The sequence below is a fragment of the Trichosurus vulpecula genome, chromosome 5 (genome assembly GCF_011100635.1).
Source record: "Trichosurus vulpecula isolate mTriVul1 chromosome 5, mTriVul1.pri, whole genome shotgun sequence".
Classification (NCBI taxonomy): Eukaryota; Metazoa; Chordata; class Mammalia; order Diprotodontia; family Phalangeridae; genus Trichosurus; species Trichosurus vulpecula.
Genome location: NC_050577.1, coordinates 66,742,173 through 66,759,654, shown reverse-complemented (window position 1 = coordinate 66,759,654; position 17,482 = coordinate 66,742,173). Strand labels below are relative to the sequence as shown.

The 17,482-nt window shown below is 36.7% G+C and overlaps 1 protein-coding gene across 1 annotated transcript in view; it reads right to left on the bottom strand.

The window, feature by feature from the left end:
• The window catches only part of YME1L1 (YME1 like 1 ATPase), a 43,898-nt gene extending 27,508 nt beyond the window's left edge, over positions 1-16,390 (bottom strand). The window contains exons 1-8 of the mRNA XM_036759467.1: positions 16,108-16,390; positions 13,546-13,677; positions 10,167-10,329; positions 8,654-8,752; positions 4,537-4,646; positions 3,375-3,525; positions 2,655-2,738; positions 1,381-1,463 (exon numbers count right to left, since the gene is read on the bottom strand). Coding sequence (XP_036615362.1) covers positions 1,381-1,463; positions 2,655-2,738; positions 3,375-3,525; positions 4,537-4,646; positions 8,654-8,752; positions 10,167-10,329; positions 13,546-13,677; positions 16,108-16,140 — 855 coding nt within the window. The 5' untranslated portion in view covers positions 16,141-16,390. The remainder of the gene's footprint in view (positions 1-1,380; positions 1,464-2,654; positions 2,739-3,374; positions 3,526-4,536; positions 4,647-8,653; positions 8,753-10,166; positions 10,330-13,545; positions 13,678-16,107) is intronic.
• Positions 16,391-17,482: the final 1,092 nt, after the last annotated feature.

The window sequence follows — 17,482 nt, the reverse complement described above, 5'->3', positions numbered from 1 at the left end:
TTGCTGGCAGGCTCCTTCCCTACTGTCTGTAGACTTCTGTCTGACTCTTGTGTAGTTCTATGGTAGAGGTCACCATAATTTCTCATTGAATTTCTTGATCATTCTTCAGTCTGGAGTAAATCTCAGGTTTTTGCTTAAGGAGGTATTTGGGAGCTAGGTGGTCAATTGCCATTTAGGTAGCCATCTGTGCCAAAAAGTCCCCAAGTCTTGATCAAATCAACTGCGTCAAGCAGTAAGAAAAAGCAAGCAAAGAATACCTAAAGGCTTCCCTATAAACACACACACACACACACTATTAAAAAGGCACAACTTTCCTATCCACCTTCTAAGGATTCACTTACACCTGAGTTTGATTAGATCAATGGCAAATTGAAGACTATTAATATTAATGAGAATTAAAACTCTGACTTGTGGTAGGGAAATTCAAACTGATGTAGGTGAGGTAGGAGACAGAATAAAGGCAGTAAGCGTTTGGAGTCAGAGTGAAAAGAAAGAAGCAAAAAGCAAAATGAGAGAGCGAAAAAGGCAAGCTTACTTAACACAGAAGTCTAAGGCCCTGGCAGCTACAGGTGTCTCTATGAAGCTGCAAACCTGCTTCACTATTTCAGCCCAATTTCTCTAGTACAAACTAGTCCATTCCAGACTCCTCTGGTATCTCCCTATCTAATCCCCAGACCAAACTACACAGAAAGAGCAGAAAGCAAGATAAGAGAAAAAGAATGAAGCTATGCAACTGCATCACTAACCACAACTTCTTTCTTCTACTTCATTATATTACTGTATTAGGTACATATTCACAGAATTCAGTGGAATAGCATGGTGATAAATGCTAGACAAATACTGCATTAGATCTTGCACTTTATCCAACAGCAGTATAATCTAAACCTTTATACATTATCAAAGAGTTAAGAACTACAACTGAAGCACCAACTAGCAAAAAGCTTTACACAAAGCTTTTACACCCGATAAATGTTTGTTGAATTAAAGTGAAGGTAAAAAGTAAAATATACCTCTATAATACAATCAATCAACAAGCACTTATTATATGCCAGGTACTGTGCTAAACTCTGGCTGGGGATATAAAGCGAAAGTCCCTGCCCTCAAGTACTTTTTTTTGCTAATGAGGGAGACAACTTGCACATAACACAGGAAAATATAAGATGCAAAAAATACAAAAATGCATTTAATCATTTAGGATTAGGAGTTGCAGGGACCAGGAAAGACCTCATGAAGAAAGTGCCACTTAGGCTGAGTCTTTAAGTAAATCAGGAGTTTCAAAAGATGGAGTTAAAGAAGGAGACCACTCTAGACATGGAAGACAGCTTATGTGAAGGCATATCAGGTACTATTTGAAGAAGCAAATAAAACTTCTGAACTTACTCCTTTAACATGTTCAAAGGTCACATTTTTCATCTGGACAGGGTCAACTGCAGAATCAAGTCCAGTTGTTGTCCGGAATCGTACTACAGGCAAGAAAAGAAAAAGTGTTATATTCTTAAAAAATCATAAAATGTTAAAGCTGGAAAGAATCTTAAGAAACATATACATACCTTTTACGTATGTGTGTGTATATATGTATGTGTATGCATATAAACATACATTTATACATATATGTGTATGTATTATATAGATAGCCCAACAACCTCATAGCACAAAAGAGAAAATTGAGACCCTAAGAAATTTAAGTGATTTGCCTGTGGCTAAGGAAGTAATCAGTCATGGAGATGGAAATAAAAATGTAATCTCCTGAATCCTAGTCTTAATTTCTGTTACCCTCTATACAGGGAGTAATTGATTACTTGTGCTGTTTTCTTTCTGGATGCTTAATTTTCCTTTAAAACAGATATTTTTGTACACTATGTCTCTGGACACATGTATAATAAACAAATCTTTTCTGCAAAGGTACAAGCCTACAACCTAAAAATACTAGTTTTGGTCTTAAAGACAGCAGCCATTTTAACTTTATATTTAAATTCTTATTTCATCCCAAACTCCAAATTACGAGTCAACTGCTGCCTGTGACTACTTAATAGCTGGAACTAGAAACAAAAGAGGTGATGAGATCATCAGAATAGAAAAAATTTCAGGGGATAGCAAATATATTTCTAGGTACCAATTTTAGGGAAATTTTCAATTAAAACTATTTTAAGCTTATAAATTTTCAGACGTATTCAGTGACTTTCCAAAGTGACTTTTGAATGTATAAATGCAGAATCGGCTACTATCCCAGACTTCCTCACATTCTGGCAAATAATAATCAATTTAGGATTTTCCAGGCCCAGTCAGACATTACTACCTAAAATAAAATATTATTCTGCTTACTTAAAATAGCATTTAGTAGCAATATCATTAACAATCTAATCGCATACAAATGAACAAGTCCACAAAGTTATCCATATCGACATTTCTAATCCTCTCAGTAGGAACTCGAAAAAAGCATTTCAAATTATCATAGTTTAATTCTTTGAAGACTTGATCAGTGAGCACAGATGTAGCTTAGCGTATCTGAACTATTGATATTTTCTTAGCTTTAGATTGGCTAATAAGATTATACTTCTTAGATGATGTACTATTTCTATGAAAACAGAAAGCAAGAGTACAAATTTAAAGAAATGAAAAGTTAACAAGCCAGTATTAGAAAAAGAGCCTTTTACCAGATAAAAATGGGTTTTTTAACAGTCCATAAATACCGAGCAGCAGGAGAACAAGGAGGAACAAACGTGTTCTTCTTAAGGAATCTGAAAAAATAAAGTAAAAAACAAAAAGCAACCTTAAAACAAGGCATGTCAAAGGCAGAATCACCCCCAAATACATAATATAAGCAATCTTTGGCACTCAAAAATGCAGATGAGATCATAGATGTAAACTTGTAAAGGAAATTAATAATTCATCTAATCCAAATCCTTCATTTTGCAGATGAGGAAACTGAGGCCAAGGGAAGTTAAGTGTCTTGCTCAAGATTACAAAATTAATAGACATCAGCGGAAGGATTTGAACCTAAGTCTTCTGAGTCCAAAGTTGGTGCTCTTTCCATTGTACCGTATTAGAATACTTTGAATACATCTTTTTGTGGAATTCTGAAATTCCTTTGCCCTTTAGCATGGATCTTTAAGTAGCAGAGCTAAAAGCTATCTCACAAGACTATTAGTACCAAAAGCTCACTTTTTCTCTTGCCTCTAATTACCCCAAACAAAGTTTAAAAGAAACCAAAAAATAGGCTGGGGGTGGGGTGGGGTGCTGAGTCCACCATTCTCTCAAAGCTGGGAAAAGAAGTAGAGAAAATAGGATGGGAGGATAAAGGATTAGCAGTTGATTATTATCACTGTATTTAGCACTGGATTCACAATCACTAAAGGCCAATGAAATCAACTTACCATTTGTTTTCTGAGTTAATGCTTGTGCTTTCAGAAAGCCCTCTGCAAAGCCAGTTTTAAATGCATCCTGATGTGCTTCAGGTATGTTTTTGGTTTTCATGAGTTTGTCTAAACTTTCAACATCAGATCCTCGGTCCCGCAAAAGAAACCCCTAAATACACAAAATTATTATCATTTGTCAAGTATACAGACAATAATATTTACAAACCAAATACAGGGCTGCAGAACTAATTCAATGGGATTTTTCAGATCTAATTACTCCAGCTTTAATTCTATTTCCCACCATTCCAAATTGGCATTATGGCCCAGAGGACAGAGAACCAGTCTCAAACCCAGAGAGTCAGTTCAAGTACCACTTCTAACACATATTGCCCTCAACAAGTCACATGACTTCTCAGTGCTCTTGGTATTTCTTTAAGACTTAAAATTGCAGAGAAGGTCCAAACCTACATTGGTAGAGTTTGCTCACCAGGGAATTCTCTATACCAATGAAATCAAAGGTCCAACACTTTTCAAAAGGGATAAACAACAGAATGCCGATTCAGGAATTCAGAACACTGATTCTGAATTTTACCATAAGTTTACTGTATCAACCCAGATTAACCAATTAACTGATCTATGCCCTAGATCTATCACAGGAATATTAAATAGTTAATACTGGAAAGCAGTGGAATCACTACTTATAAGACTCCTAACATGGAAAGAATTACTCAGATACCTGTGCTTATTTCAAGTACAGTATATATCTGCTTCTCCTACTACTGGTCCCAATACACAGTCCTACCACTGCAACTGATCTTCAATATTACCAACATGGTTTTTACCTAAATTACCATAAGTCTAAGATATAAAAAAAAAATCATGTTATAAGCAGGGAAGAATTTATTCAAAACGTTACCATGTTTTATTATTGGTTATTTCGGCACAAAGACAAAGAACTAGGAAACATTTCTGAACAAAAGATAAATTCAAAATTCAGCTACAAACATGGATTAGCTAAAAAAATTTAGTAAACTACAATTATGCTAAATCTGTATGCTGAAATAGAAAAAAAACATAAAATTAAAGGCCAATCGACACATAAAAGATACCAAATGTGCTTGTTTTCATTAAAAAAAAAACCACTGCTTTCTGCATTCTTATACTAAGACAAATTAAGTACCTTTACAAATGATGGGGCCACATGTTGTGTTTCTGTGAATCGTTCCGAGGTGGACTGCAAACGCCGTGTCCTTGATTTCAAAGTCTTAAAACCCCGAGACTGTACAAAAACTGAACAGAATATTTATTATGTTTCTTCTAATTTTACTAAAATAGAATGCACAGAGAAAAAAAATAAGGAAAATCCATATGTACAATCTGTTTATCCTCTATCTTTTTAAAGCATTTTACTATTACCCAATTGCATACACTTTGCACTTTCTTATTGCTTTTATCTCCCTGAAAAAGTAAAAAGCACTCTGACATTTAATTTGCTCCCCCACATGAATTTCTAGTAATTAATTTAATTCCTATTGTAAAGATGATTTACTATGCCAGCCTGCCTCATGGTAATAATCATTACAAAAATTAAACTTAAAAGATTTTGGGAATTATGAAAAAAAGTTCATAAATCATGCAGCACTGCATGTGTACAGCAAAACAATAAAACAAAAATATGACACTATTATTTCTACGTAAGACAAAGGTAGAGACAAGCTGTCATTTGAAGGCTAGGAGAAATAATCTTCTAAATGTTAACCAAATACTAAGAACTATTATATGATTTTCCCCCATAAGTATCTAGGTCTTGAAATAATATCTCATTTGGTGATCTCATCAGTTCTCACCAGTTTAATAATCATTTCTAGGTAGGTGATTCTCAACTATACAAGACAACCCAAAAGTTTTAGTGCAATTTTAAGCCTTGACAGCTTAAAATTGCACTAAGACTTCTGAAACACACTGTATAACTAGTCTCGTCATTCGGTCATTCAGTTACGCGTGACTACATGATTCTGTGGATCATACCACGCCAATACTGTCCGTGGGGTTTCCTTGGCAAAGATACTAGAGTGGTTTGCCATTTCCTTCTCCAGTGGATTAAGGCAAACAGAGGTTAGGTGACTTGCCTAAGATCACATAGTAAGTACTCGTCTGAGACCACATTTGAACTCAGGTCTTCCTGACTCCAGGCCCCTACATTCTGTCAACCAAATCACCTACTACCTGTAGCCTCCATAACTAGCCCTAGTTTATACTATATAATAGAATATATAATATATTCTCTCCAGAGTTCTAAACCAGCATCATCAACTGCCTTCTGGACATTTCCAACTGGATATCCCATGGGCTTTCCAAACTCAACACGTCTAAAAGAACTCATTATCTCCCCCCAACTCTCTCCTCTTTGAACTACACTCTCAAGAGCACTTCCATTCCCCCAGTCACTGCAGCGGCCATACCCAACTCCTCTCTCACACTCCCCCCATGTATCCAGTCTGCTGCCGTGTCTTGTTACTGCTACTTTCACATCTCTCATTTATATACCCTTCTCTCAACCTACGCAGCTACTACCCTAGATCAGGCCCTCATTTCTTTTTGCCTGGAATAATGAAGAGCTTTGTAACTGAGGTCCCTGCTTCTAGTCTCTCCGAAGGACCTGTGATGAAGCATGTTACCAACCTCATGATAGAGGTGACAGATTTAAGGTACAGAAAGAAACATAAATTTTGGTCATGGCAACTATGTGGATTTTGTTTGCTAATTTATTACAAAGAATCTTCTTCAGTTTTTAATGGAGGGGATACACAAAAAAAAAGGGCTACCGAAACATTTTTTTAAAGTACACAGAAAAGAAGAAAAAGAAGCCTATATTAGCAGGACAGTTCTGAAAGTAACATGGCAAATTATTATGTTTTTTAAAAAGAAGGCCGTATTTGCCACCCCCCCAGTGGAAGCTGCCAAAAAAAAAAAAAAAAGGAGGAAGAAGATTGCAATTGCATTTAGAATCATTTTGGACTTTTTGGTTAAAAAAATAACAAATAAAAATGATTATTCTTAAAAGGAAAAATAAAGTCAAGTCAATGATGAACTTTGAGAAAACAGTTTCAGTAGAAAGGTGGGGATGACAAGCAAATTGCAAGTGGCTCTCAGCTACTTACTATTTTCTAAAGAGTGCTTATGAGGAAATAAAAGCGGCAGTTTAGATTTTTTTCCAAAAAGGCAGTAAAGGGAAAGAGAAAAGATATGATAACTAGATAAACTAGAAAAATCAAGAGAAGGCTTTTTTTTTTTAAAAGAACTTAAGAGATTTAAGCATGTTTGTCAGAAGATGGAAAGGAACCAGTTAAGAAGGTAAGAATAAAGATACATGAGAGAGGAAGCGTGCCACAGCAAAGACCTAAAGAAAGTGACAAATAGGATCAAAGGCCAAGGTAGAAGAATTAGTCTTAGCTGTAGGGATCTCTTTTTTTCTATTATTAGAGGGAAGACAAGATAATGCTGAGAAAGTTTAAGAAATAGAGGAGGGCCCAGAAGACAACATACACAATGAAAACACAGGAAAAGAAAGAACAAAGCTAAAACAATCAAAAGTGAGTGTTGTGAAATTACAAAGAATGGCCCCAAAGAGAGAAGACGTTCCTATTCCAACTCCTTTGAAGAAGTGAGTTCCACAGGTGTGGTCCAAAGCAACAATTTAAAATTTTTTAGATATACTGATTGCTTTTAATAGGTTTTTTCTCTTCCTTTTTTTCTTCTTTTAAAAATATTATTTGTCACACGAGATGACTCTCCAGGGAAGTGGGAGGAAGAGATATTAAGACAAACTGTATTATGTAAAAAACAAAATATATCAACACCAAAAAAAATTTTTTAATGGAAGAGGGAATTAAGAAAGCTCATGCCAGATGATTTTAATCTTCTCAGTGAAATAAGCAGCTAGGTCATTTACTATAAATGTTACAGTAGGGTTAGTTGCCAATAAAGAAAAAAAAGCTTTGATCGATGCTATGGGCAAACAGAGAAATAGTCAATAAAAAGAGCAGAATTGATGAGAAGCAACAATTATGCATGCAGATATCATTAATTTGTTCTAAGTAAGAAATCAATTCAACTTTTTTAGTTTTCTCTATCAAAATACAAGAGCGGGAAATAAGGCATCATGATACACGGAAAGACCGGGATAAGAAATAATTTGTTCAAAAACAACACTAAAAGGCAATTGAAATCTGATTAACAGGAATAATCAATCTTGGTCCAAAAGAACAGGTGATGAAAAATACTTCCCTCCTCTTAGAAGACAGGTGGGACTACACAGGAACTAAACGTTGCATCTGCTTTTATCAGCTAAGAGCCATTTTGTCAGTTGAGCTTAATTGTATTTCTTTATTATAAAGGAGAGTATATTGGGAAACAAAAGTGGTATAAAAGGGGACATCAATAAAACTTTTAAAAATTAAAGTACCATGTGATAACATCAAATAATTGGTTTAAAGCTCCACATCATCAATTTCACACAAGCGTAAGCAATCAACAAACATTTATGAAGTGGATAGTATGTGCCAAGAAATAGGATGAGAGCTGGGAATACAAAGACAGTCTCTGTCCGAATTATAAAATAGCCAGTTTGAGAAATGGTATTTATTTTCTTGGAAATGGAATAAATCACAAAATGAATGAGAGGCTGATGAAATGGGATCAATACAATTAAGAGTTTCATTCATCTTGGCACTTGTCATTTACTCTTAAAATTCAGTCTGTTATATAGATTAGAAAGTACTAATAGGTTCATATTCAATCTAGCTTAGCTTAGATTCAGTCTGGCCCCCTGGCATTAGGGTCACAAATGCTCAGGCTCCCTAAGATTCTACCCATTATGGCAAATTCTTAATAAACTTCGTTTTTCTTTTGAAAAAAAATACCAATAGTAAAACTTATCAACAACATTTTTTTTAAAAATCCTGTGAACTGCTCACACATTTGTTTTTAAAATCTTTAATGTACTAAGCAGATAGGTGTTGTAGTAGATACAATACAGGATTTGGAGTCAGGATTAAGTGCAAATCCTACCTTAGAAACATACTAGTGGCAAGACACTTAAACGGTCTGCCTTAGTTTCTTGATAGGTAAAATGGAGATATATAATGGAGCACCTACCTCCCAGGGTTATTCTGAAGATAAAATGAGATATTTGTAAAATGTTTCACAAACCTTAAAGCACTATATTATACCAAAGAGAGAAAACCAGGATACTACTTAAAATTAATTTACTCATGCAATAGTTTTCTGTTTCGTACCTGGCCACCGTTGAAGATCTGCACAAATACTTTGAATAGTCTTAGGATGTTGTCTGTACAAGCAAGAGGAACGTAAGGTACTAAATATGTCTAAGAAACCTAGGGACAAAATTATACAAAGAAAACATTTTCTGTCAAATAAAACATTTCACATGAAAAATCACTGAAGTAGACCCAATAAAAAGTCTAATGAGAATACTACATTTTTAAAACTTTTGAGATCAAATTGGCTACATCTTCTATTTATTTATAAGAGGCAACTTTCCTTCCTTAATATAATTTAAAGAATTTCCAAAAACCCAACTACTTGGGATCTCAACATCTTTCATCATTTTTCTGATTTGTCAACAATTCAAAAGAGTATTATAACTGAAATATGACTTCCAATTAAGCTAGTACCTCAAATTAAGATGTTCAAAAGAATATTTTCTGTAAACTAATAAGTATTTCAAGAGCATGAAAATAAAAATATATCTTTCTAGGAGCAATTTTAATAGCTCCAAAAAATGAGTAAACAACTGTTCTTCCATATAATTCCATGTTCCAAGTAATTCAGAGAAAGCACTGTAGCAATTTTTCCTTCCTCTTTAGTCACAGCTTCCCCATATAGTTAGTATAGTGAGGTTTTGGGTTTTTTTTATACATGGAAGAAATGGATACTTTCAATTACCCAGGATGATTCTCATTATTGAGTCTGCCTCTCCTTTATTTAACAAGTAGAAATGTTCCCCCAAACTCAAGAAAATATACAGTACTATTAAGGATTAAGTGGACGACAGCTGTGAAACCAGACTATATACCATACACTTCCTAGATGATGGCTTAAAGTTTTGTATAAGTAAGGGACCCACTGAAAAGAAGCAACGAAGTTAGGGAGGGGATCCTCTTATACTTTCCCATAACTTGACTAAGCCTGGAAAGGAGCTACTGATATTAGGCACATTTTGAATGGGTGCTGAAAGTGTAATGACAACAAAAGGGAATAAAGTGGTAACAGAATTCTTAGGCTAAATCCTAAACTGAATGGCTTGTCCTTTTCCTCCTGAATTTCTATCTCCACTTATCAAATAATATGCATAAAACACTCTGAAAACATTAAAGAACTTTATAAATGTCTTACTGTTGTTTCACAAGCATTCAGATGAATAAGGGGGTATAAGGAGAGAAAAAAGTAGCATGCTCCTTCAATTCTCAACATCTTTCATAAAATTCTTTTTGACTACTCTCAAGCCCACTGTGGGCTGAAGCCCTTAGCTTCCTTCCACTAAAAACAAAGAAAAAAAAAACTCTTTCAGCTTCTCAGTCAAACAAAATCACTGCAGATTTCTCATCTGATCCTGCTACGTTACTACTTTTAGATAATTCTACAAAACTATTGGGAAAAAAACCCAGCAACTGATACTCTTTTCAGGGTAATAGGTAATATATATCCATTATTAAGTTATAAATATCCATTATTAAGCTGACTTTCATTTTCATTAGAAAAATAAAATAAGTTAATAATTCTACATACCATGTTTATTTTCAAAGAAGGACTGTGCAGAAATGTAAGATGTGTGCCATCGAGAAGAAACTCTGCTGCCTGTACAAAAGCCAGGGAGGAGATTATCAACTAGTTCATCAAGCTGTCTGACTTTCAATTCAGACAATCCCAAGTCCTTTAGGTTAAGCACAGGCTGTAAAGCAACAAGATACAACAACTGTTATTGTCATGAGATCTTTCCAACAAAAAGTAGTTTTTACCAGAAGGAACAAGGCAAATTTTCTAAAATCCTGAATGTGAACATAAAGTCAATTTGCTGACCAGTACTTTTTACAAACTAAGTCGAGGCTAAACTTCCTTTTGTTTTCTACAGGGAAATATTTTTTGTGATCTTGGTTTTACTGAGGTCGGTAATATATGCTGATCATGTCACTTGTTTCTAAAACCTTGAGAGTAATATTTTAAAATTTTAGTAATTCTGCGTTTTAGACTACTCATGTGACTTCGCTGGGTCAGTGAAAAAATTCTTTCCACCAAAGCAAATTAGCATCTGCTCTATAATCCAAGGCTGGCTCTACTCACTACATCAGGTTACCTTGCAGCAACATAGCTGCAATAGCAATAGCACTACTAAAATTAAACTTTAAAAGTTTTGGAAATTATGAAAGCAAAGGTTAATTATGTAGTGCAGCCTGTAAATAGCAAAACAATAAAAAAAAATCACATCATTCTCTGACTTTCTATATAAAAGCAAGAATGTGGAGAAACTGTCATTTGAACGCTATGAGAAATAGCTTCTAAGTAGTAACTAAGTAATAAGAACTATTATTAATAAAAGAGAAATTCTTCACTTTTCCTAGTAAACTACCTTGATTTTTAGCTAGGTTTAAAAACAGTCATCTGTTTTCCATGTATAAGAAAAAGAATCATGTAAGGGGATCCATTTGCTGAGGTAAGTAAGCAGTATCCTACAAGGTAAGGTAGCCATCATCAAAACTTAAAAATAATTTGGGCCCAGCTCTAATCTAAGATTGCTTTAGAACTCGGAAATCATATTTTAACAGTTTTCTCCTTGCTACTTTTTATGGCTCCCATCTATTATACAGCTTTAAAAAGGGCAACTAAGCGGCATAGTGCCAGGCCTAGAATCAGGATGACCTCAGTTCAAATGTGGCCTCAGACACTTACTAGTCCTTAATTCTGTTTGCCTCAGTTTTCTCATAAGTAACAACTACACTATCTTTGCCAAGAAAACCCCAAATAGGGTAAGAAAGTGTCAGACATGACTGAAACAACAAAATGAACAGCAACAACAAAAAAGACACTTTTGCCAAGGTGGACAGATTAAAAAAAAAAAGAATTCGATAGAGAAAAGTATCATCGCTAGGTAGAGACAGCTGTGGACAGAGCACTACGCCTGGAGTCAGTAGGGCCTAAGTTAAAATCCAGCCTCAGAAATTCAGTAGCTGTGTAGCCCTGGGCAAGTCATTTAACCTCTGTGGGTCTCAATCTCCTCAACTGTAAAATGGGGATGATAAGAGTACCTATCTCGAAAGGGTGTTTTAAGGATGAGATATTTGTAAAGTGCTCAGCACAGAGTCTTGAACATAGCAGGTGCTATAAAAATGCTTATTCCATGCCCTCCCACTAAGTTACCTTACCTTCCCATGCCACTGTTGGGACCCAAGTGAAGGATCTTGTACTAACAATAATCAATGTCAGAAAAAGGAGGGGAACTAGTTGGAAATATAAAATTGCAGGTATATAGGAAAGATCTATTACCTTGACCTCATTAGCTAAATGGCAAGTTTATGATTATTATCTGGGATACACAAATGATAAAGTAGTAATTGCATTCTATATAATTACCCTATGCCAACCCAAACGATGTCAATTTCTTATGAGGGATGCAATAACAAACAGAGAAGAGGTATAATAGTAGAAAGAGCAAAGAACTAATAGTAAGTTGTATCATTTACTACCTGCGTAAATGTGGGCAAGGCAGTTTAACCTAACCTCTCTTAGTTTCTTTATAGGTAAAATGAAAATTAAACCCACCTGCTTTAGTTAATTTGCAGTGTTATGAGAGCAAATGAAATAATGTACATAATAGTGCCATACAAATATCATTAAAAAGGAATCACATTTTGAAACAATAACAAAAAAGGATCAATTTTATAAGCCACATATTAAAACAAATCACTTCCACTCTACCATATACAATTCTGTATGACGGTCATTTATTCTTAATTAAGGAAGAAAACCAACGGAAATATCATAATGGCATATTCATTATCTATTAATACTCCATCCTACAAAAATGTTGGCTACATCAGGCTTGAACGCTAGAATTTACTCAACAAGTTTAATTGTTTAAAGGCTATACAGTAATGAATTACAAAGTATCAAAGAAATAGAACTTTGTCTCTCATCATTGAGACTTTTAAGTTGCTTTACTATTCAAACACCATGCATTATTTTAATAACACATTAGTACTAAGACAGAGGGCCAACCTTGGAATCAGGATAACCTGAGTTAAGTACCATTCCTGATATATTTTGACTGCGCGACCCTGGGCAAAGCAGTAAAAACTCTCCATACCATACCATATGGGAAAACTTCAAGACTACAAGTTGAAGAAAAAGGTTATCTAGTATCTACTCTGTATGCATGTTGTACGTCCTACATCCTATTTGGGTACATGTTGTCTTTTCCCATCAGCTCCTTGAGATCAGGAACTATTTTTGCTCTTTTTGAATCCCCACTGCTCAAAAGAGTACCTAGAATACAGTATGTGCTTTAAAACTGCTTACTGACCGATATGTGCCGGTAGGAGTTTCCTCAAAGAGAATTCTCAGAGATGAAATCACAAGTCTGGATCACATTATAAAAACATTCACCAAACAATTTTAAAACTGATCGATTTTATTTCATTTTTCTCTTTTTTAAAATAAGTCTAAGAATTAGAGCATAAATTTCAGCATTATTTCTTTGCCTTGCACTGTTTACTTAAAAACAAATTCTCACATCCAATCTCAGCTTGTCTTTCTTGGTAAGAATGAAGACACGGTTTCTTTGTGCATCACATTAATAATGGTATCAAGTAATAAAGATACAGATGGAACAAACTATAATTTCTAGTCAATGATTTATATTGCCTAGATAGCAATATCAATTTCCTGGAGTACTGTAAAAGTAAAAACTTTTAATAATTACTAGAAGAGATACAAAAGTCTGTGTTCAGTATAAAGTTAGAATAAGATATTTCTATTTTTTAATATACATTAAGTTGTAGGTTGAAGATCTGGAAGGCAAATTCAAAATTAAATGCATTTAAAGAGTTCAATCAGGTATAAAAAAGAAACCCCATTCTAAAGGGCACATTTATATAAGTAAAGCTGAAAATACCTCAGTGCTTGGCGCCTCATGTTCAGGGGCTGCTTCTCGATGTTGACTCTGACAAACTGATGCACTTAGAGAAACAGATGAGCTTTTTGGTGAATGGAAGGCATTGATGAGATGACTCAAAGGAACAGTAACCTGAATCAAATTAAAGATTCATAGTGTTTGTTTTTATTGGGAGAAAAGTATTAAATAGAAGTGATCTTACATTTTAATAAAGATCAGATTTTTAAAATTCACTTAACTAACCAAAATACTTTGGTTCGTAAACCAAAGTAGTTTAACAATTTAAGAAAGATGAAGTTAGTGTTCTTGCTAGTTAAAAGACATAACAGTTTTTTCTTCCCTGATTTTATAAAATACATGAGAACTTCATATTAGAAAAATATGCAGAACGTAAGCTCCCTAAGGGCAAAAACATTTCACTTTTGTTTTTCTATGCCAGGAATTATATACAACTAGGATCCAGGAGGCATAATGTATACACATATATGTATTTCTTCGTGTATAGTTATATGCATATACGTACTTACATAAACGAAAACATAATTATCCTAAGTTTCACTGTCTTTCCTTTTGTGTCACAATTACCTCAAGGTCTCACATATGAGCCTATTTAGTGTTTATTACTATAAGGAAAAAAATAGTATATTAGATTGGGGGGTGGAGGGATCAGAAGATCTGGACTCTATTCTGAGGCATGCCACCGAACAGCTTATGACACTGGAAATTTTGAAAGGAAAAGTTAATAAAATTTACTTCTCAATCTCAGTTTCCTCATCTGAGAAAGTTTGAGGAAATTATCTCTAAGGCTCTGTCCGTCTTTTAAATCCTACAATTCCACTGTTAGGACAAATTTTCCCAAACCCACTCAGAATATACCTTGTATTCTGCAAAAAAAATCAATGTGGCAATGACATTATTGAAAGGTTGTCAAAAAATACAGAATTTCACCTTTCTCTACATACCTATATTTATATAAGAGGCAGTTCAGCATAGTGGCTATCTGACAACCCTGAAGTCAAGAAAACTTGGGTTCAAGTCTTGACATATTAGCAGTGTGACCACAGGCACATGCTAAATTTTCAGTACCCTAAGTAACTCTCCAACTGCAAATTACAGAAAAGTTGCAGTTCTGCATCCAAACTAGGAAATCCCTACACTGAGGAAAATTAGAGATCAACAGAAGACACAAACATAGATAGCCCTTTAGTAGTGTTATTCCACACCACTTTACAAAGAACTGAGGTAATGGATTAGAGTGTAAAAGCTTTGAATGCCCTCCCTGTTCGATAAACCACACTATAATCAATTTTAAGCTTTAACTGATCAATAACAAAAAAAAAAAATTACCCTATTAAATGCAATCATTATATCAAGACATATCACCCTTCTCAATAAATGAAATAAGTGGTGGAGATTTAGACAAAGTCATTATGCATCTGAGAAAAGTGGCAATATTTTATCAATAGCTTCCTAATATAGTGACTTCTAAAAATACTTATTCTATTTTTTCTTATAACCTTAAGAGTAGAAAATCAAAATATCTAATGATTTAGCTCCTCTACTAATAATTAGCTGTCAAAAGGTTTCATTCCCTTTTCTAGGCAAAATCTGCAATCCTTAGCAGAAATCTGGATGTTTCCCTCTCTTTCTAGCCCTATAATGAATACAAAACTAAAAGATCGATGTCATCTTCCAAGGTCTGCAGTAAGTCAACGTTTATATGGAGCTACTCAGCACTCTAACCCCCCAAAAATGGCATTGCCTAAAAATATATCAAAAGTTAGATCTCAAAATTTGAAGGAAAAGAGGAGAAAAAGGCATTCAAGAATTGTAAGTAAGTGTTAGCAAAGACCTTAAAACAGAGGTTCTTAATTTATTTTTGTATGTTGCGAACCCCTTTGGCATTCTAGAGAAGCCTTCTCACAAAGTTTTCAAATACACAAAATAAAATACATGGGATTACAAAGGAAACCAAATATACTAAAATAAAAAGCTGTCAGAATGATTTTTAAAACAAGTTTCAGCATCACAGGCTAAGAACTCCTGTCTTAAAGATTCTTGATATCGAACTGGACCGATTTCTGATCCAGAAGGCAGAAGAATCCCACATAGGCGGGGCCAACGTTTTCTGCCACACTTCAAGGTAATTCCTGACACCCGGGTTAGAAAGCCCGGTTTTCCCAACTGTGGGGTCTCGGACCCTGGCCAAGTCATCTAACCTCAGTCTCACCGGTAAAATGGGAATAATAATGCGTGCACTACCCCCACCCCACACGGGGTCGAAAAGGGGTTCGGTCAACGTTAACGCGCTTGGTAACTATGGGCTCTGCCCACTCCCCAAGCGGGGTTGGATCCCATTCTAAAGCGAGGTCTCCCCGGGAATACGAATCCCCCAGGACCTCCCCGCGTCACCCAGGCCTCGCCCCCGCCCGCTACGGCGGGCCCCGAGCCGGGGTCTCTGCGAGGCGGCCGGTCACCGCTCGCCGCAGCACATCCGCCACCCCGGGGCCGACGGCAGAGGAGACTGTCGGAGGGAGGCGGAAAGGGCCCCATCGGACTCACCTGGGGCTGCACGGTGCTCGACAGGGAGAACATCTCTCCGGGGCTCGCAGCTACCTCACCCGCCGGCTCCGCCCCTCTCTCCTCGGCCGGGGAGGCGCTGGGCCTGCTTCCCTCTTTCTCTCCCCGTCTCGTTCGTTCGCTCGCTAGCCCACTCAATACTCCCTTCCTTCCAGAGATGGAAAATGGCCTCCGCGCCCAGCGGCCTCCCCAACAACAGCACTGCCACGGAACTCAGGGCCTAGCGAGGGAGCACTTCCGGGGCAGAGGGCCGGCCACGCCCCCCATCAAGGGCGGGGGAATTCCCCTCCTGCTCGCCTCTCCCCTCCCCCTCCGAGCTTCCTCCTCCCTGGCTCTTTCCTTTCCTCTTCCACTTGCCCTTTGCTCTCTCCCTTCCGCTTCCCTCCCTCCCTTCGTCCTCTTTTCCTTCTCCTCTCCCTTCCCCTCATTCTTCCTTCCCTCTTCCTCTCATCCTCTTTTTCTCTTTTCGTTCATTTTCTTCTCTTCCCTCCTTCCCTCATTCTTCCTCCTTTCACCATTCCTCTTCTCTTCTCCTCTACTCTCCCCTCTCCCCTTTCCTTCCTTGTTCTTCGTCTTCACCTTTTTCAGCTCCCGCCCTCTCTTCCTTTATTCCTCTTCCTCCTCCTTTCCCTCTTCCTTTAATCTTCCTCTCCTATTCCTCTTCCACTCTTCCCCCTTCCTCTCCTTTTGCCCTCTTCCCTTTCGTGATTTCCTCCTCCCCTTACTCATTTTTTATATTAATAAAACTGGTCACTAGTGTTTATAAAGCTAGCTGCTTTACAAATGCTGTTTGCAATTTTATCTTCACAACAGCCTGATGAGGGTTTGGGGTGAGGGGTGCTCGACACCCCAAAGTACCGACACACACCGGGTCCTGCCGAAAGAATTCGACTCAAGCTTTCTCAGCCAAGGGAAAAGATAAAGTTTATTAAGAGTTAGCCAAATAGGCCTGCCCCAAGACATCCCACCCCTTGCGACGCCTGTAAGGAAAGCGGGCCAGATCAATCTGAGCTAGATTGGATCTGACCACCTTCATGGAGGCAAGATGGAGATTATATACACAAAGGTTGTGGGAGGGATTGAGGGGTGGTCTGGGGTGACCAGAGAAGGGGTCTAGGGAGGGACTTAAGGAGGCGTCTAAGGAGGAGCTTGAAGGGACCGGGATGCGGTCAGACTCCAGGGTGGGGGAAATAGCTGAAGGCTATATGGAAATGACAGACCATAAAGGGCTAGGGTAGCGGAGCTAGGGTATAGATGTTTTGATCAGGATTAAGGATGGGAAACAGGATTAAGGGTGGGAAACAGCTGGACAATAGAGGATTGGGCAAAGTAGGCATTTGGGCCTAATGGTTATAGC